This window comes from Triturus cristatus, chromosome 3_1 (assembly GCF_964204655.1).
Source record: "Triturus cristatus chromosome 3_1, aTriCri1.1, whole genome shotgun sequence".
Classification (NCBI taxonomy): domain Eukaryota; kingdom Metazoa; phylum Chordata; class Amphibia; order Caudata; family Salamandridae; genus Triturus; species Triturus cristatus.
In genome coordinates, this window is record NC_140583.1 from 679,221,870 (window position 1) to 679,243,591 (window position 21,722).

At 46.7% G+C, this 21,722-nt stretch overlaps 1 protein-coding gene across 2 annotated transcripts in view; it reads right to left on the reverse strand.

Moving 5' to 3' along the window:
• PTDSS2 (phosphatidylserine synthase 2) overlaps positions 1-21,722 on the reverse strand; it is a 426,270-nt gene that overhangs the window by 380,230 nt on the left and 24,318 nt on the right. For both annotated transcript variants that reach the window (XM_085644752.1, XM_085644754.1), the window contains exon 2: positions 3,266-3,367. In XM_085644752.1, the coding sequence (XP_085500878.1) occupies positions 3,266-3,367 (102 nt within the window). The remainder of the gene's footprint in view (positions 1-3,265; positions 3,368-21,722) is intronic.

The following is a 21,722-nucleotide window of genomic DNA, read 5'->3' on the forward strand; positions in this document are numbered from 1 at the left end:
CCCTCCCGGCATAGGCCGCGGGGACAAGGATATGATCAAGCCGCGAAAGGCTACCATGGGCACCCGAATGGAAGGTGTACTGCAGCTGAGTAGGATGCTTTAAACGCCAGCAGTCCACCAATCCCAGTGTATCCAAAAGGCCCGACAGCCACGCCTGTGCCCGGGGGAGGTCCCTAGGGGGGTAACGATCCATAGTCCCAGAAACCACTGCGTTGAAATCCCCCCCGACCACCAGAAGCCCCCCCGGAAGGTCGAGAAGGAGGCGCCCCAGGTCCGCAAAGGTGGAGGACTGCAACCCCGGTGGGACGTACACTGAGACAAAGACGACCACCTTGCCCTCCATCCTCCCCACCAAAACAGTGTAGCGTCCCCTCTCATCATGGCGCACCTCGTCTATTTCTAGCGGGAGCGAGGTCTTGACCATAATGCCCACCCCCCGTGAGCCTGACGTAAAGCCCGAGTGGGCCACCAGACGATAACCACGTCGATTCATGGCACAAAAGGAGTTACCAATAAGGTGTGTCTCCTGCAAAAAGACCACATCAGGCGAGACCCGTTTCAGATACTGCAGGACCACACCCCGCTTAATCCTATCCCCCAGCCCGTTGACGTTCCAGGACAATAAAGTCAAATCCCTACCCCCCATCACATACAGAAATCATCATTTGTCCCCCCGAGAGCAACTCAAGAACATTAGTACAATAAAGGGTTTGCCTTGCGGTAGAAACGAACCACACCCCACCCCAACCCACCCATCCCAACAAAACTCCCCCCACCCTGCACCCCTGCATGAGCCCAGATAGCCCCCCCAAAGTGCAGTGTGCCTGTCGCCCCATAGAAGAAAACTAACTAGTCCCCCAGAGGAGGAGGGAGGTCCCCCAAGAGACCCCGCACGACCCCCTCAGGAGGGGAACTTACCCTAACAGACAATGGTGACAATAACACAGTCCGGAGCAAGGCCTACCATTAGTCTCTTAGTCCTGATCCGGCGGGCCCTCCCCACCAACCGCTCCCCCCCCCGCCCCCCCGGCCACGATCTCCGGGCAAGGTGTCCAGCCAGTCCCCGGCCGCTTCGGGACGATCAAAAAAGTGTGTGCGGCCATCCACCTCCACCCTCAGCTTAGCTGGAAAAAGCATAGAATATTTGAGATTCAGGTCTCGTAGGCGACGTTTGACACCCAGAAAGCTCAATCGCTGCTTTTGGACCGCCGGGGTAAAGTCAGGGTAGAAATTAATATCCATGTTGTCCAGTCTGACCGGCCCTTGGAGCCTAGAAGTCTGCAGGATAGCGTCTCTGTCCCTGAAATTGAAGATCCGGGCGATGAGAGGCCTCGGAGGGGCGCCGATCTTAGGTCTACCCCCAGGGACCCTATGGGCCCGCTCCACAGCAAAGAATTTGCTTAGCCCCCGGGGCTGTAGGTGGGTGAGGACCAGGTCCTCCACGAACAGATCCGCCGCCTCCGCCTCTCGTCCCTCCGGCACCCCGATAATGCGGACGTTGTTTCTCCGGGCCCGACCCTCGGAATCCTCCAATCGACGATTCATCAGGGCGCTCGCCTGGCCAAGCCTGCGCACCTCCTGTTGCAGGGCCGCCACGTCAGTGGTGAGGCCCGAGGTAGAGTGGGCCAAAGAATCGACCCGGTCATTTGTTTTCGACAGATCGGCTCTCACGAGGCCCACGTCCACGAGGACCGAGTCGATCTTCTGCGCCAGAGTGTCAAAGCGCTGGTCCACCGAGGCCTTCATCTCGGCGATGGCGCCCATGACGTCCCGGAGGGTCAGGTCCGTGGGCAGAGCGGGAGCATCCGTCGGGCCCGTGGGGGACTTACGCAGCACCTCTGGAGACCCCTTCTGGAGGGTGTAGCGGTCCATGTTATTGGATTGTTGGGCCGTGCCACGACGGGTCGACTTCACCTTGGCCCGGTCGCCATCTTGTTTTGTGGCCATGGTCGCAATCCCCAAATCGAGCCAATCTCCTCAGAAAGGGGGCAGACAATCCCGTTCAAGGGCTCCGGGGGGGGGCCACCGCCGATCCTCAGGACAGACCGCTGCCGGCGGGCGGCAGGGCAGCCCAACGAGGCCACAGCACCGCACACCGCCCCGCAATCCAACCTCGCCCGGCAGCAAGGAGGGCGCAAAAGCGAAAGTGAAAGTGCGGGGCACGCGAGCTACCCAGCCTCACCCGCCGCTGTTGTTCACTTCTTGTCCGGATCGCCCCAACACTCCAGAACGGGGGGCCGGTGTGGAGAAGGCCGCAAACCTCTATCGATGCTCCCGCCGGTGTCCGAGGTCCGATTTAAAAACGGAAAACGGGCGTCACCTCTGCTCGGGCTCACAAATACAGTCCCCTCATCTGGGACAGGATTCCGTCAGGATTAATGTAGGAGGTCGCGGAGGTCCTCGGGAGCCTCGCACCTACGCGGCCATCTTGGTTGCGCGCTAGGCTCCTCCTCCCAATAAACACTTTAGAACTTACCTTTCGGAGACACCCACTACTAGATGCAGCACCGATCAGGACTGCTAGAATGTCAACTCACCTTTGCCTTTAGGAACTGATAACCCCCCAGTGTTCGTTTCATTGGTTACACTACTGATCAATTCTATATTAAAATTCACTGCATATGCTGACGATATTTTACTTTATATTTCCAATCTTCATGTTTCCGTTCCTGAATTTCTTCAGCTTCTATCCTGCTATTCTGCAGTCTATGGCTATTGTCTCAATATTGATATGTCAGACGTAATGTCGCTTAATAAATTTTGTCTCAAAGATATGTTTAATAATATGGGTTTTCTGTGGAACTCTTCTAAAATTAAATGTTTGGGAATTCTTTACTCTCCCTCTATCAAACATAATTAATATAAAAGCTAACTTGGTCACTTTAAAACAGAAGATCCTCACCTTATCTGCTCAATGGTCACCCTTGTACCGCTCCTGGTGGGCTAGATTGGATACAATTAAAATTATGTTCTCACCTTACCTCTGTTTGAGGTAGCTGTTTGCGCTCTATAAAAGGTCACTATTATGAGTGGGCCAATTCCAATTAGGCAGCTATGGTTCTGAGAATTCGCAAGTATACATCTGAGCAAAAGGTATGTGTGACCAGTTCATATAACTTTTATGGCCTTGCTTCCTAATTAGCCAGTCTTTCCTGTTTTTTGTAGTTAGGTAAACAAAACAAAAAAAAGACAAAAGGCATAATTACTGAAAGGCCACTATTCAAAGTTACAAAAATACTTGAGAGCACGTTGGAGGTTGAATTACCTTTTTGTGTTGTACACTGTATCTTGTGGTGTTTCTTCAAACAAGGTAACATATCCAAGTGCACAGGTCAGGATGAACAATACTGTTAAGGTGTGAGCTTGCCTACAAATAGAATACAAGAAACACAAAATGTAGGTGTCATATGCAACAGTATCGTTTTTTGTGAAAACAAGATTTTTACCACATTAGTTACAGTATAAATAAGCAATACCATGTTGACCTAAAAAGTTGAAACAAATTTACTACACCATCAATTTGAAAATATCAACAGATTCAAATCAACACTCAACCTTAGTTTTGCTTAGATTGCCTTCTCTCACATTTGTGTACATGAGGTCTCAACAATCACTTCAAGCGAACTAATGATTGGGCATGGATTATAGTAGCACTGCAACAGGTTCTTAAAAACAACCCAAGACAGGCTTTATACCAATGCAACACCGGCATAAAAACAAAAAAATATATATTCAAAGTATAATGCTATGCGCTCACCATGAACCTGGGTATGGGGAGGGGGAGAGACTGAAGAGAATTGGAATTAAGACATTTGAAAAGCTAAAGTGGGGTATACCATAATAAAGCTGGCTAAACTGCTGCACAAAGGCCTTGTACTGTCGTTCTAAGTGCTTGTGCCCATGCTGTCTGCTGCACTTCTGCTGTGGCTGAGCGCAATGGGCACATAGGTGGATGGCTTACCTTGGAGGGGTGGCTGACATTTCAGGACTTTGTTGTATAGCAAATCACAGAATTTATCAGCAAGGGAGAGTACACTCTTTATGCTCATTATTCAGCTCTGGACAGCTGCAAACACCACTCCTCCTACGGGTTGCCTTCTCTCTCTCTCTCGCTCTCTTCGGTCTAACTGCCTGAATTCTAAAAATTCCATTCTAATAAATACATTCTAAAGGACAGCACATTCAGTTACCAAACAACTAGTACATAGCTTCTCATGCATCGAAAATGAAGGGGAACATGGATGCGGGTTAGTCCTGTTGCGAGCTCTCTCCACGCTCCTCCGAAATACTCTTACTAAATGTCTCTGAGTCCGCTAAATTGAGCTCACTGGGGGAAAGGGGCCTCCTTACCTGCTTGTTGTCTACTGGGTATTTTGGCATTTCCTCCGTCGCTTCTCCAGTTCCATCCTTCGCGGAGACGGGGCGTGCTGCCGGAGCCTGATTCTGCCTGGCTGAAGGGAGTCCTCTGCACCGGCGTTCAGTGAGGGGAGGCACTTTCGCTCTGCCTGCCATTTGTTGCTGTGCTTTTTTTTTTCTCCTTAGTTGCGGGTTTTTGTGCGCCTTCAAGAGGGGCCTCCCTGCTGCCACGGGGGTCTCAAGGCACTGTGACGGTCTGTGGCAGCCTAACCGGGGGTGTGTGTGAGCCGGCCCCGCGCTTTGTCGGGGATCGGCTGTTCCAAGCCGCTAGCAGTGTTGCAGTCGAAAGACGGGCAGCGGCAAGGATCTCTTTCCAGGGCACTGCAGGCATGGTCAGCTGCTGCAGAGTGCCCCGATGCACTGACTTGATGGTGGATGGAGTTGAGGGAGGCGATACTTAGTTTAAAGGAGTGTTGACATCCCCGCTAATTTATAAATTCCCTAGTGGCATTAATACTACGGATATCATTAAATTATATTTGCCAATCACTCCAACAGTCCCTCCCTCTATTTTTCACATGAGCCCTAGAAACCCTAAAGGAGCGCTTAGTATCGGCCTGCTTTCATCATGACAGACCCCTTGGAAGAGAGGGGTCCCTCACAGTCCATCTTTAAACCAGACCATTCCAGTTATTAATATTGACACTAGGGGCCCTTCAACTCAGATCGCAGGCATTGGCAGCATAGTAGACACGAAAAGGGGGGGGGGGGGGGGGGGGGGGCTAGGCCCCTAGCAGATATGCTCTAAGAAATAAAATTTCCGGTCCCTCATCCGTAGGCAGCTCCATCGCTGCTCCTCTGGCTCCTGGCCTTGGCAAAATTGTGTAAAACAAATCTGGCAGGAAGGCAGGGGGGCAAGATTCCTCAACCTAGAAACTCCCCAATTACGTTCTACAACTCCTTTGGCACGACAGCAAAAGGAAATGTCCCAACTGAGGATTACACTGTCTCTTACATCGTACTTTAAGGTGCACCCCAAAATTCAGCAAACAAGTGAACCCCGGTTGGAAATGGCAGAGTCTTCTTCTCAAACTGTGAGCCCCCCTGAAAAAACGCCGGAAGCAACAATGGATTCTATATGTGAAAATGTCTTGGTTGCACAGGCAGCTTATTTGAACCTTACAACTTCAAATAGGTATCAGGTGTTGTGGGATTGTGATAGTGACCTCGCTATCTCCCCGAGGAGACTCCTCAGTATCCCTTGCGATCGACTCTTGATGCCCCTCTGGGATCTAACAGCTCTAATCAATGTGAGCTGATGAAGATGTTAGAGGAACTATCCTCGGAGATTAGGAGTAAGTTTACCATCTCAGAAAAGAACCAGGCAAAAATCCAAGACACATGCGAAGCGCTAGAGGTAAAATTTCTGCAATTGCGGAGAGGATTTGTCTGATGGAGGCCTCCATTGAGGCCCTGAATAAGGAAGTAGAGACCAACCAAGCTGAGATCCAAACACTAAAAAGTGGTGAAAAATATATCCTGGACAAAATTGAATCTCTTGAGAACACCAGTAAACGAAACAACATTAAAGTTCTTAATGTCCCAAAGGGTTTGGAGGGTGATAACATTAAAAGCTTTTTTATAGGCCTTTTAAAAGACTATATAATCCGGAAATTGACTCTTTGGATCTCAAAGCTGACATTCAGAGAATCCACAGAGAACCCTTTTCAAAAAAACCAAATAGGAAAACACCTAGAAGAATTCGAGTGAACTAAAACCTTCCTATTGAAGGAACGTGTTCTATCCGATGCACTTAAAGTCGGCTCCTTCACCAAGGGAGATTGGTCGTTCCGGATTAGATCAGACCTTTCCAGAATCACGCAGGTAGACAATGTGAATTGGGGAAGTTCATCCCAACATTAAGATCCTTAGGTGCAACAGTCCAACTGATGTTCCCTGCTCTTCTGAAAGCAATGTGGGACATTAAAATGTTTAACTTTAGAGACCCTAAGGAGGTAGGGGTCTTTATAGATCAAATCAAGGTTCAGGAGAACTCGATCGCTTTCTTTTCTGCTCGAATATTTCAGGAGGGGGGGAGGGGGGGGTGAGCCCTACTGGGTGGGTTATTAGGCCCAGGGCATTTTCAGGGAGGGTTCCCTTGGGAGAGAAGGGGTGGGGGGGGGGGCAGCTGGAGAAAGTGGTCTTTGAATTTCACTGGAGTAGGGAGCATATTAGGGGGAAAAAGAAAAAAAAAGTCCTCATTGGCTCAATATACAGGATATTATAAATAAAAATGTCGTGGTCCTTGAGCAACTAATTTGCTGGCTGGCTCTAACATCTGTAATATTTGCAATGGTGGGTCAGTTAGAACCGTAATCCCTTCTTTAACACCAATTAAAATCTTAACGTGGAATGTTAATGGACTTAGGGTTTTGAGTAAACAGAGGAGAATCTGCCAATATCTGAGCTAATCGAAGTATGATATGATTATCCTCCAAGAAACTCAATTAACATTTGACGAACGGGAGACTATTTGTGCCAAGCAGAGATGGATTGAATTCTCTATCCATACACCACAAACTTGTTATACTGAAGGAGAGGCTTTGATTATCAAGCACTCGGCTAAAGCAACACTTGGTGATGTTAAGGCAGACACCAAGGGGCGATGGATCATTGGTGATGTTAAAATCTAAAATGAATGGTGTACCCTTGTAGGCTACTATGGTACGAATATAGACGACGAGGGTCCTCTAAATACTATTTATAGTCATCTGATTCAATCCAACTTTCCTATTATTATGGGGGGGGGGTGACTTTAATATTCTCCTGAATCCCGTTCTTGTTAGGTCTAAATGGGGCAGGACAGTCTCCACAAAGATGGGTTCTTTCACAAAAGTTTTGATGAAGGACTTAGGTCTGATAGATATCTGGAGGAAGAAATACAAGGGATTGGGTGGCCCTTTGGATTTTACATTCCATAAAAAAAAAAAACATGGGCACTTTTCCCCGGATTGATTTCTTCCTGGGAGATGCAAGATTGCTGAATTGTACGGCCTCTGTAGTGCATGTCCCGGAGCACCTCTCTGATCACTCTGCCATAGCCCTAGAGTAACAAATGCTGGGAGTTGTGTCAACTAAAAGGTGGACCTTTGATAGAACCCTACTCCTAGACCCCCTAATAATTTTGCAGTTGAAGAAAGAAACACTATCTTTTTTTTAAATTAACAAAGATTCGGCTTCATTGGAGGTAATTTGGGATGCCTAGAAGGCATTTATTGGAGGTAGTGTAATATGTTTGGCAGCTAAGAAATATAAGGTGAGTAGAATGACGATCCAGAAACTGGAAGATGATATTTCTAGAGCAAGGAACAAAAGTAAATTCCACCAAGATATGCCATTGGGTGGGTAGGAAAGCAGAGAGGTTACAGCTAAGAGACAGATGCTAATAAACCGTCTAGAAGATATTACCACAAAAAAATGGGAAGCTAGCAATCTAGCTAATTACGAATGTGGTGAGGGATGCAGGAAGCTCCTTGCCTGGAAGTCTCGGATAAACAAAACCAGGAACTTAATTAAAGAGGTAACTTTAGTAGACTCAGGCGAGATCTCCTCAGATAACTCCAAAATAGAACAGGCTTTTGAAGTTTTTTTCAGAATTTATATACAGAGGACCTAGTGGTCTCGGAGTCTCAAATTAAAAAATATATTGAGGGTATATCCTTACCATCCCTCACAGAAAACCAAACTAGCCTGCCTAATCGGAATATTTCTTTGGCAGAACTCAAGACTGTGATGCAGCAATTAAACAAAAGGTAGCGCAGAGGGGACAGATGGTATCCCTAATGAATTTTATGTGGCTCTGATAGAGGAGATTGCTCCTGTCCTTGTTATTCTGCTTGACAGGATATTCTCAGATAATAACTCAATTTCTAGGTCTTAGGATGAGGTTTCCGTCTCGCTGATGTTAAAATCAAATAAAGACCCAAGAAAATGCGAGTCATATAGGCCCATCTCCCTGCTGAATTGAGACTATAAAATCTTTGCGCAAATTCTAGCAGGGATGTTGAACCCTATAAGGAGTTCTTTGATTCAGCCTGATCAGAAGGGGTTCATTAGGGCCGTCAACTTCACGATTTGATTGGGGCGATCGATATAGCCTCCACTAATAATCTACCCCTCACAATCTTTGCATTTGATGCAGCTAAGGCATTCAATAGGGTGAATTGGCCTTTTTTAACCTATATGACCCGAAAGTTTGGGCTGGGAGATCACTTTGTTAGAGCAATCAGTAACATCTATAAAAACCCCTCCGCCAGACTCATTGTTAATGGTAACCTAAGTCAATTAAGTTGAAGCGGGGGGGAAGAGACAGGGGCGCCCCCTCTCCCCCTTACTGTTCGATCTATATATAGACTACTTGGCCTTTAGTTTTAAGGATAGTCATATCTTTGCCTTATTTGGACGGGAGGATTGGGAAAAATGTTGTGTTATACACGGACAATTTGATGATTTTCTCTAGGGACTCCACTGCTATCCTGCCCTGCCTAGAGAAAATCCTGATGAGTTTTGGGAGGGTCTCAGGTTACTTAATGCCCAAAAAGCAGAAATTATGTAATGGAACACACAACCAAGTAACGTGACAGTTACACAGCAAATCCGATATTTAGGCATAGAAATCACACAAAATATAACTAAATTAGCCCAAGTAAATCTCAACTCAAAAGGAAAGAGGCGGCCGCATTATTAAGATCTTGGAGCGGTCTCCCACTGTCTATTCTGGGCCGCACCAACTTGATCAAAATGTCAATCCTGCCGAAACATTCTTTCATCTTTGACACAATCCCTTTGTCCTTTGATCATTCTTCTCTGAAAGATTTGCAAGGGCTTATAAATAGCTTTCTCTGGTCCAACAAGGGGGGGGAGAAATGCATGGAGGAAGTTACGATGTGCAAAGTTAGAGGGGGGTATAGCTAGTCCTGACTTTCGTTTTTATTGTTATGCCTTTCAATTAAAGAACGTAAGGTCCCGCCTGTTTAACTCTTCCTGTTTTCCTCCCCTGTTTCAAGCAATGTCTAAAAATATTCTTTAGGACGGCGAAGGCTGTTTCAGTTTGGGATATATATATTATATATATATATATATCCAACTGGCGGTCGCCAGTAGGTAGTTATAGTTAGGACCCCTTTTCCATAGGAAATCCGCAACATTCTATTTTGAATAACTTTGGCGCCGGTCGATGAATCCTCGCGAATTTCTCAAAATAGGTGGGGCGCTCCGCTCCTACCCTGAAAGTCTCAGGGGGATTCGTCAAGCGGGGGCTGAGATAAAAGGGGGGTCCCAAAACGCGTTTTTCCCATGCATTTTTCCATAGGACCTTTAGACAGAGCTACAGCCCGAACGGCTGAACAGAATTACTAGAAATTTGGCAGAGAGGTAGTCCCTATGTCAAGGAAGTGCCTTTTGTAGGTTTGGTGTAAATCTGTTCAGTAGATTCTGAGAAAATAGCCTTTAAATCAATATATATATCTGAGCCCGCTTACGGTACGCTTACCGTACACTTACCGTACGCGTACGGTGGCGTGCGCGAGCGCGATTCTGATTGGCTCTTAGATCTTAGTAAACATTCGAATCGGCCGAAACCAGGAAGCGGCGTCCGCCATTTTGTCTCTCGCACTGAGTGTTATTTATCAAACATGATGCCCAAAAACATGTTACGGGGCTGTTTTGACAACTCCCTCCCACATAGTCATGTTGAGGGAGTCCCCAAACATCCCCCAAGAGCAAAAACGGTTTTATTTTTTTTTTCGGCAATTTCGCCGAGTACGCTTACCGTACGCTTACCGTAAGCGTACGGTAAAAAATAGAAATAAAAAAAACACTATCCACACTTACCCCACCCCCTGTGCTTTTGGTGGCCGTAGTCCACCAAACGTACAGGGCTTATTACATCAGTAAAAAAACTATATTTTGGCAACATGAAATTATAAAATCGAAATAAAAATAACACTATCCACATTGACCCCACCCCCTGTGCTTTTGGTGGCCAAAGGCCACCAAATGTACAGGGCTTATTAAAGTTGATAAAAACCGTGCACGGAACGCACTGTGTTAAGTGGGCGCGCATGCCTCGAATGGCGTAAAGTAACATAGCATTTAAAAAAACGTACAAATTCACTGAAAAAACCATAGGTTTCACACATGTTATAGTTAGCGGAAAATTTACTGATAAAAAACCAATGAAATTGCCCCGTTATAGTTAGTGCTGGCAACTATAACTCACGCGACCGCAATCTTCTGCTGATGACATATGTGTCTTTATAAAAAAAAATATTTGTAATATATGTATAGCTAAAAATGTATGGAAGAAGACATGGGCAAATAAGTGTCTAAATACAGTATTAGCATCAGCAGAGGATTGCGGTCGCGTGAGTTATAGTTGCCAGCACTAACTATAACGGGGCAATTTCATTGGTTTTTTATCAGTAAAATTTCCGCTAACTATAACATGTGTGAAACCTATGGTTTTTTCAGTGAATATATATATATATATATATATATATATATATATATATATATATATATATATATATATATATATATATATATATTTTTTTTTTTTTTTTTAAATCAAGCTTAAGGTTTTAAGATCTGCTTGTGAAGTTTGGTATCATACTAGGCAGATCCTGAAGATTCCATATTATAGTGCAGGGGCCCCTATTTGGAACACTCCAGGTACCCCTGCCTGCCTAAATGATAGTCTTTCAACAACGTTATTGGAAGAAGGTATTTTGAAATGGGGTTAACTGCTACAAGAGAATAAACTTCCTCCATGGGATGTACTCTGTAACATCACACATCAAAGACTTTCAAGATTTAAGTTTTATCAGCTATCCAGTTGGGCTGCTAAGTCAGATAAATAGGGAGAAGTAAATTAAGAACACGAAAATATCCTACGAGGGCCCATCCATCAACTTAAAGAGGGGGAGCCACCATTAGTACCTATGGAGGAGCCCTGGAGAAGAGACCTGACTTCGACCAACGTAACTTATGGCAAGTATCGATGCGCACTTTATGGAATGTGGATAAAGCCGCCCATCCTAAGAGAAATCATATGTTCACACTCCATAGGGCATATTGGGCCCCGAAAAAAACTCTTAAAATTGGGAGGTGAACGACGGAAGGTCCGTTTGAAATGTTCCTCGGGTGATGCAGACGACTTGCACATGTTCTGGCAGTGTTCTCCTATCCAGAGCTTCTGGCATAATATCAGTAAGACTGACTCGGACGTCTTGGGGCAAGAGATCAAGGTAAGACTGATTTTGGTTATTTTTGGGGTCCCTTTTATTTCTGTTAATTCTTCTTGCAAGGAGGGAAATCCATTTAAAACGGATCTCCTCTCAACCCCCAGTAATACTAGATTGGGTCGCTTTGATGAAACAAATGCATAGACTGGATCTTGCTAGTTCCTCAAGAAAAAAAAATTGAATGTGGGGGATCTGGGACGACTGGTTTAATGATATCCTGAAAATGCACAATACTTATAAAGTCCAATGATTATGAAATAAGTGAGATTTGAGGAAGAGGTTTCATCTTGTGGAGGAGGTTTTCCCTATCCACTATATACCTTCCCTAGGATCTTGGCAGCTGGTTTCGTCGGATCCCCAGGTGTCCAAGTAATCAAACGGCACGGTTAAATCCGTCCGGGGGTCCAAGAATAAACCATTTGCTACCTTAAAGAATTCTCACTTATCTATAAATGAGGACATAAAAAACAAAAACAAACACAACAAGAAGATAAAACGGAAAGAGGACAGGGTGGAGACAGCACAGGCTTGTTCCTTTACAAACAATACTTCTCAGCATGACTTTTCACAAGCCACCTTGTTTTCAAGTAGCTGCAGCCTGGGTGTTTTACGTGTTGCAAGAATGTAATACGAACGTAATGGGCATGCATTCAGCAGATAAATAAGGGACAATACCCCCAGTTATGTCTTTTAGGAAGATGCCTTTAGATCTCTGCTCTCTGGTTTTTGGTAAATGGAGGTGGAGGAGCAGACAACATCATTTACCTGATTATCTGCTAAGAGGACACCTGATGGTCTGAGATCTGAATTATAAGGATATTCGTAAGGGAAATAACATTTCTTGGCATGGCAGTTACTAATGCAAGATGGTGGTATGGCAGTTACTAATGTAAGATGGTGTAAATGTTCCTCTGGGTCATTGTTGGGGTTATCAGTACCAGCTGTTGTTTAAGGGAGCAACTCATTTGTCTTTGTGCTTCACAACGTCTTGAGAATATTGTCTTAGTCATGCTTATTGCCTTGTGGAGGACTGTGATCAGACACTTGTGGAACGCCACCCTTATCATCCTTCCTACAAAAGAAGGGGCAACGTAAGAGGAGTGTGGTGTGGTGTGGTGTGTCGTGGAGTGTCCTAACAGAGTGGAGTGTTGTAGAGCAGGGCAGCATAAAGGGGAGTGGAGAGAGTTGCATAGAGCAGAGCATTGCAGAGGGCGTTGCAGAGAGCAGAGGGCGTTGCAGAGAGCAGAGGGCGTTGCAGAGAGCAGAGGGCGTTGCAGAGAGCAGAGGGCGTTGCAGAGGGCGTTGCAGAGAGCAGAGGGCGTTGCAGAGGGCGTTGCAGAGAGCAGAGGGCGTTGCAGAGGGCGTTGCAAAGAGCAGAGGGCGTTGCAGAGGGCGTTGCAAAGAGCAGAGGGCGTTGCAGAGAGCGCTGCAAAGAGCAGAGGGCGTTGCAGAGAGCGCTGCAAAGAGCAGAGGGCGTTGCAGAGAGCGCTGCAAAGAGCAGAGGGCGTTGCAGAGAGCGCTGCAAAGAGCAGAGGGCGTTGCAGAGAGCGCTGCAAAGAGCAGAGGGCGTTGCAGAGAGCGCTGCAAAGAGCAGAGGGCGTTGCAGAGAGCGCTGCAAAGAGCAGAGGGCGTTGCAGAGAGCGCTGCAAAGAGCAGAGGGCGTTGCAGAGAGCGCTGCAAAGAGCAGAGGGCGTTGCAGAGAGCGCTGCAAAGAGCAGAGGGCGTTGCAGAGAGCGCTGCAAAGAGCAGAGGGCGTTGCAGAGAGCGCTGCAAAGAGCAGAGGGCGTTGCAGAGAGCGCTGCAAAGAGCAGAGGGCGTTGCAGAGAGCGCTGCAAAGAGCAGAGGGCGTTGCAGAGAGCGCTGCACAGAGCAGAGGGCGTTGCAGAGAGCGCTGCAAAGAGCAGAGGGCATTGCAGAGAGCGCTGCAAAGAGCAGAGGGCGTTGCAGAGAGCGCTGCAATGAGCAGAGGGCGTTGCAGAGAGCGCTGCAAAGAGCAGAGGGCGTTGCAGAGAGCGCTGCAAAGAGCAGAGGGCGTTGCAGAGAGCGCTGCAAAGAGCAGAGGGCGTTGCAGAGAGCGCTGCAAAGAGCAGAGGGCGTTGCACAGGGCGCTGCAGAGAGCAGAGGGCGTTGCACAGGGCGCTGCAGAGAGCAGAGGGCGTTGCAGAGGGCGTTGCATAGCGCAGAGAGCGTTGCATAGCGCAGAGAGCGTTGCATAGCGCAGAGAGCGTTGCATAGCGCAGAGAGCGTTGCATAGCGCAGAGAGCGTTGCGGAGAGCATTGAATAGAGCAGACAGTTGCGGAGAGAGAATTGCGTGGAGAGAGAGATGCATAGGGCAGAAAGGAGTGGCATGGAGCAAAGTGGCGTGGAGTGGCATGTCATAGAATGGAGTGGAGGGCGCAGAGTTTCTTATAGAGGAGGCGTGTAAAAAAGTGGCATGGCACAGAGTGTCTTGGAGTGGAGGGGCGTACAGTGGCGATGGATAGAGTAAAGTGGAGGGGAGGGCTGTAATGAGGAGAGGCATCACAGAGTAGAGTGGAATGGCATAGAGTGGCGTGTTGTAGAGTGGAGTTTTGTTGAGTGGCCTGTCCTAGAGTGCCTAAGAGCGGAGGGCCACAGAAGAGCGGAGGGCCGCAGAAGAGCGTCGTAAAGTTGAGCGGCGTGTCGCAGAGTGGAGTAGAGTGTTGTAGAATGGAGTAGAGTAGTATGGAGCATGCATGGTGTGGTAGCGCACTGCCATCATGGACAACGCAATTGAAATTACCATTACATTTGCAGAGACAGTTTTACGGATACAAGTATACAGCGCACAAATGATAATGTGTGAAAATATCACCTAGTCTATTGATTTGTTTTGATCGTATTTTGTATTAAAATATTTGCTTCAACCACACTTCAGATTTACACAAAAAAAGTGCTACAATTGTGCTTTTCTAATGCAGATATATTCTGCAATATCTGCACAGTTCATTTACAGACCTTTACATTTTGTTGTGTTCTAGCAAGATGGTCACATTAATCAACTCGCTTTAATGTCAAAGAAAGAAAAGTAAACACCAAGCTCCCTCAGAAGGCCGAGCCTTACATTTCAAATCGGTCTTTGAATATACAGCAAATGTGACAAGATAAGAACATGGTTTTAAGGTCTGTTTACAGAAAGCAACCTCTTTTAAGAATATAGTAAATAGACTATGCTCCATGGGAGGGATGATCCCAAGATGGATGGTCTAAAATTAATAAAGCCAGCAAATAGAAACTAAGCAAATGTGAATTACAAAATACAAAGCCTAAGGTAAGCAATGAGTGGAAAGCATTCCCAGGGAAGCTTGCTGAATCTCCTAAAGAAGTTGTTAGCAAACCAGACAGCTATGTTGTCTGGTAGACTTCAACCGAACAAGCATTGGCATAGCCAAAAAGTCTTGCCTTCGGGACCACATACGTGTTTAGCCGTGCAGCACATTATAGAGACAATAAACCTGAATTCATAAAGTATGGCAAGAAAGAAGGCCTGCAGTAGTGGGATACGAGACCTGCGATGGTGCACGTGGGAAGGCCCGAGAGAGCACTGCTGATATATACATAATAATAAAACACCACACAACTCTGTCATTCTTACACCTCTTCCCCATTATTTCTGAACTATGCTGCCACTTCCCCCAGCAGGCAGGTAGTGAAGTACTCTTGTGTGCACAGAATCATATCACTAAAAGCGGTAAAATATGTTTTGTGAATAAAGTAACGGTTTCGTGCCCTCGGTTCAGCCGGTTTAAGAAAGTGAACACATTTTAAACAGGCCTTTATTGCTTTTCAACAAGTAGATTTAAACAATGTACAAAGCGGTCATTATTTAGGGTATCTTGTACAGAAAACAGTACACGGGGGTAGTAAAAAGACGGCACGGACAACGGGAGGGGGGCAGGAGACAATGAGAGGGAGGGGTGAGATTATAGACAGCATGGATAACAGGAAAGGGGCGGAAAGAAATAGAACACTACAACGGGAGGGGCTGGTGCAGAACCAGATGAGGCTGGAACACCGAATGGCTGCCATGACACTAATCAGGATGAAACGAGAACAGCCTGCCTTGAAGTAACCATTCCTACAAGTAAACTAACTAGCTTTTCAGAGCATAAGAGTGAATAAGGCATGAGCATTTCTATTGTCGAAAAATGGCTGAAGTTGCACATTTGTATTTGCTCTCATTTAATTACTTATATTTTACTTAATCGCAGAAAGCATGAAATTTACAGACTTCTTCAGTGCCCTTCAGTTTTTAGGAGGGCAGGCATTTGATTTAATTACTTTTTAAATGTGAGGAGAAATGGAGCAAGTTGGTGAATTGGGGGTTCAAAGATGGTGGGACACTCTAGAAAGGTAAGGGAAAAGAGTCCTGCAAGCAGTTAAAAGTAGGTTACAGCCCACTTATGAATGACAATTGCTGAAAAGAGCAGCCAACTATCTGTGATTCGTGGCAAGCGAGTCGAGAGGCATCTATGACCGCTCCTGGGCGGAAGAGGGCGGGGCGGAACATGAATTCGCTACACTTTCATTCTCCAAAGCATTTCAACATGCTGGAAACCGCTTCCACGAGGTGAGGTGCCCACTGTAAGAACGCAGAACAATCCTGAGTGCAGAAATCAGCGTTATTTTCACAAATCACTGGGGTGCAATATATCCCGGGGTGGTCCTGTTGGTGGCAGGGGCTGGAAACCAGTTTCAGAAAATAAGGCGATATTTTCTGCCGTTGGAATTCAAATCAAAGTTATAAGATAATGCTGCACACAGTGAGCAAAAACTATTAAAAATGTTTTAAGTAATTTGGAGTTCCCCAGACTGAGATGGAGAAAAACAGAAAACTTCTACGTGCATACAATTAGGGCTTGTGATCACACCCAATTCGCAGGAGAGAGCGAGGGTGTGCCAGCTTATGAACTCAATCTGTTTGTTTTGTAAAGTGCCAACTTGCGACAAGAATAAGATTGACGTTGGAGCGCTGAAAAGTAACGGTGCCAGTCTGTTTAGCGTGTGGTGGACTGCACAAATAACAGCATAGACCTAAAACCACAGGCGCTCCAGAAAACAAGTGAAAACAAAACTTTTCAAACTCACTCACAAGTGACTACTGCTCAGAAAAGAGGTTGTGGCTGATTAACATGGATACTAGCGACCCTTGGGAGCCACCCTGCAGACATTCCCCCCTGGCAAGACCTCCAGCGCTGTGAAGCTAATGAAAACAAGCAGCTCACGAGGAGTGGTGGGGGCGGGCACAGTAAGGCAGCTGCTACTCTGCGCGCTGCTGCTCGCTCCCGACACCTAAAAGCTGTGGGAGTGAACATTTTAAGAAGAGGTGGGACATGCACCCGCCTCTGGCTATTTGCGTGCTTTCATTACTGAAATACACACGCAAAAGCCAATCAGATGTGTGGGAGGAGTCAGAAGCACACGGAGAAGTTTGGAGTGATTACATGAAGCCTCACATACAGCAGTGCATGGGCGCTGCGCTAGGCACAACCTAAAAAGGAGTGGTAACAAGGTATGAAAACAGATTCATTTTTGATTCAAAGGAGTGCACCAATGCACCAATTACTCACAGGTAATTTTCATTATTCTTAGTCTTACAGTTCCTCGTTCAGATGCTTACAGACAAGGTAGAGACTACCTCAGAGATATGGAATGGTAAAAGGAAGAGGAACATGGTGGTTATGAGAAAATCACAGTTAAGGTTACAAGAACCCCCGATGCTTGGCAACAAAGACTGATAAAAAATATTTGGAGACATTCGTATTGGTACAAAACGTGTAAAAGTGATTTGAGAAAGAGTGTAAAGATAAATACATTAAGACAACTGATCACGTGGAAAAAGATGACATTTCAGCGAAACACAGTCTTACATTTAACAGTATGCTTGTTTAAGCGAATGATTTGGGTCTATTTTTAACATAAGAGAGATCAGGAGTATCCAGTGTTATGCACTGATATTGGTAGATGCCCTGGGATTACTTTTTCTTTGGTTAAGGGCTGCTCTTGATACTTTAAAACGCAAGTCTTTTTTCAGTGGCTTTCAAATCACATGGGCAAAGTGCCATGCACTGCCCTTTTTGATGATTCAGTTAACCTACAATCAATGTAAATCATTCAGCTTCAGTATCTCCGGCCAAAGAAGAGATAAGTGCAGAAAGAGAGGGGGAAAGATGAGAAAGATGGACCACTACAATCCAGATTGAGAGCATGTGATGCAAGTGCAGAAGGAAAGACACCGTGCAATCTTGGGCAAAAAGTCTGTAACAGATGCAGGTGGAGAGAGGCACGGAGGTGCAAGGCTGACAGAAGGGAAAGGTAATTCAGTAGAAAAGGGATACTGAAACTCCAGTCAAACTGAAATGGAGATGCTGGAGAATATAATTTTCTGTTTTTTATATCATATGGCATTTTTGCCATCACACGCCCAGTAGTGGTAAAATAGGTCAGTACACTACCAAATAATGACATGCACTGGCATTGTGAGCCCAGGCAAAACAACCCATTAGGAGGTATGATTGATTGATTGATTGATTGATGTGGAACTTATATAGCGCAGCTATCACCCTACGGGCATCCTGGCGCTTTAGACTGAAGAAACATACCAAGGGGGACAGAGGGAGGGACAGGGGAAACGGCCTGGGTTAGACTTTGGGGTACAGCCAGGTTTTAAGTCCCTTGCGAAATTCGAATAGGGAATTGCACTGTCTCAAGTTCAGAGGGAGCTTATTCCACATGCCAGAGGCTACTATGCTGAAGGCCCTTCCGCCTACCCTGGAGCGTTTAAATCTCGGGACTACCAGTAGGCCGGCTGTGGAAGATCGGAGCTGCCCGATTGGTAGGTGGCGAGCAAACTTATCCTGTAAAGGAACTGGGCCTAGTCCATGCACTGCTCTAAAAGCCAGACACAGGGACTTAAAGGAGACCCTTTCCTTGACAGGAAGCCAATGTAGGTCCCTCAGTGCTCCGGTGGCCGAAGAGCTACGTCGCCTATCGAGAACTAGTTTGGCTGCAGCTGACTGGATCCTTTGCAGTCCCTGAAAAATATACTGCGGGCCCCCAAATATAGGGAATTGCAGTAATCAAGCCTGCTTAATACCGTACTGCGTACTACCATAGCTCGGGACTCCCTAGGAAGTAAGGGTAGAATGCTCCGAAGCAGCCGCAGCAGGGCGAAGCAGACGTTAGCGGTCTTACTGGCCTGGGATACCATCTGGAGGTCATCATCAATAATCACCCCAAGATTGCGTACCTTACTGACCGGTGTCAGAGGTCCTTCCTCTGGAGAGAGTCTAAATTCGGAAGGAAGGCGTTTTGGAATCCTAGTTGGCGAGCAGAAGACCACCTCTGTTTTTCCACTATTGAACTGGAGAGAATTCCTTCTGAGCCAGTCCGTGGTCTGCTTCATACATTGCTGGAATCGATCCATAGATAGTGCGTCATCCCCTTCTAAAGAGAAGGCCAGCTGCGTGTCGTGAGCGTAGTTCACCAGGCTGACTCCAAAAGATTTAATTGGGGGAAACAGGGGCCGCAGGTAGATGTTGAAAAGGATGGGACTAATTGCAGATCCCTGCGGCACCCCGTACGCAACTGGAGACCTGCTGGAGGAGAAAGGTGTCAAGCTGACTACCTGCTGTCTACCTTCTAGGTAGGATTGAAGCCATTGCAGCGCCCTGCCTTTAACACCTATCTGCTTTAATCTCTCCACCAGGACTGGGTGGCTCACCGTGTCGAATGCTGCCGACATATCGAGAAGCACTAGAATCATGGCGTTCCCATTGTCGGCGCGCATTCGAAGATTGTCCAGCATGGTAGTCAGAGCCGTTTCGGTTCCGTGGCCAGGGCGAAAGCCGAACTGATCCCTGTCAAGCAGGATGTTCTCCTCCAGAAAGCAGGACAGTGTCTTGCTTACTGTCTTTTCAAGGATTTTCACCTGGTATGGTAAAAGCGAAATAGGCCTAAAATTAGCTGGTACCAAGGGGTCCAGATTCGGTTTCTTAATCAGTGGGGTCACCACTGCTAATTTCAAGCAATCCGGCACAGATCCAGCCATCAGAGACTGGTTGCAAATCATCCTCAGCCATGGAAAGGTATTACGCCCATATAGTTTCCATATTTTGTGAGGGAAAGGGTCTAGAGGAGAACCAGAGGACACACTTTCTACTAGACTGTCAAAAGCCACCTGGGAAAGTGTTTGAAAGCTGTCAAGGGCCGCGGTCAGTGGTAGATCTCCATCGGCCAAGCTGGCTGCTTCCTCAGAACCATCCTGAGTGTTGTCCTGTAGTGTATTAACGATGTTAGCAATTTTCTCCTGGAAAAAGGAGGCAATTTCATTACACAGGGCTTGCGAGGGGGCTACTCTGTTCACGCAGTCCGGGGTTGAGAGGTCCCGGACAATCCTAAAAAGGGCTTTAGTCCCATTTGAAGCCTGGGTAATAGAGCTGGGATAGAAATCTGCCTTGGACCTCAAGTTAAGAGCTTTGTATTGTTGTTGGATCAGTCTCAGATCTTTTTTGTTGTCCTCGGCGTAATTTCTTCTCCATTACCTCTCTGCTTGCCTTCGGGAAAGTCTGAGTTGATGCAGCTCCTCATTATACCAGGGCGCTGATCTTTTCCTCACCTTCTTTAGTATCTTTATAGGGATAGTATGATCTAAGATCTTAGTTATATGCCCGGTGAATGATCTGTAGTTTTCTTCCACAGACTTGGCGGTAGAGAAGTAGCTGACATCCAGAGATGTAGTTAGGGAGTCAACTTTGGCCAGTTTGGCCCATTCTCTATCCTTCCTATAGGAACGCTGCTGGCTGGACTTATTCTTCCTACAAGGCATCACCATGCTCAAGTGTATAAGAGAATGGTCCGTCCAGTTCAAGGGCGTTATATTTAATATCCTAGTTGTAGCTGGGTTAGCAAATACCAAGTCCAGGATATGCCCCTTCTGGTGTGTTGGACTAGCCACCAAGTGATGGAGATTCAGGTTGGAGCAGGTGTGCAGGAGGTCCCTCAGTTGGCCACAAAGACCTCCATCCTCTCTGAGGTTAAAGTCGCCTAGTACAATCATGTTGGAGTGCGCAAGTTTTAGATTGATAATAGTGTCAGCGAGGAGGTGGAATTGTGTGGTCGCACCCGGGGGCCTATAGCATAGCATCCCCGTGAGTAAATTCCCGCCAGGAGACTGTAGTGAGAAACCCATTATTTCTATCCCCCTACCTCATCGATCTGACAAGGTGTAAAGTCTAAAGTATCTTTAAAAATCATACCCACTCCTCCTCCTCTACCCGTGCTTCGAGGTTTGTGGAAGATTTTGTATCCGCTAGGGCAGGCACCGCTCAAACCTACAGTGGACTCAGCGGAGGCCCATGTTTCCGTTATAAAGAGTGCGTCTAACTCCAGGTCTTCCAGGAGGCCTAGGACCTCCGAGGAGTGTTTAACAAGCGAACGGCTATTTATCAGTCCACAAGTGAGGATATCACCCGATGAATTATGGCCCTCGGGTAAGTTCAGCTGCAGTAGTTGCTCTCTGCTATATATCAATCGCCCTAGATGGTCTTTTGAACGGGCAGCATTTCTGGCGCTGGGAGCGTCCGGGGCGCGTCCGGGGCGCGGACGGGCGCAGACGGGCTTGCCTCCGGCGCGCCCGCTGCGCGCTTGCATTTACCGACTTAAGTAGGTCGGTGTAGATGTTCCCCAACAGCTAGAACGCCTCCCAAAATGGCGACTGACAATGGCAGGAGACCAGGTTCCTACACCCAAGATGGCGCTGCTAGCGAAAGCGAGTGATCGTCACGCTAAACCAGCGTGTGAATATTGATTTTATAGTGCAGGTAAGCGGAATGGCAGTGTATGTCACAAATTTTAAAGTATTTAGAGGGCAAGGGGCCCCAAACATGGCAGCAAGACAATTCAAAAACGAGGTAAATCAGCACCTCTCGGCGCGAAAAATATTTAAAAGCAGTTATCACAGCAACGCTTTCACTCACACTGTCTCTCTGGCACAATACTCAGTCATCTGGCAACCACTTATGGTCAGTATTGAGACAAGTGCC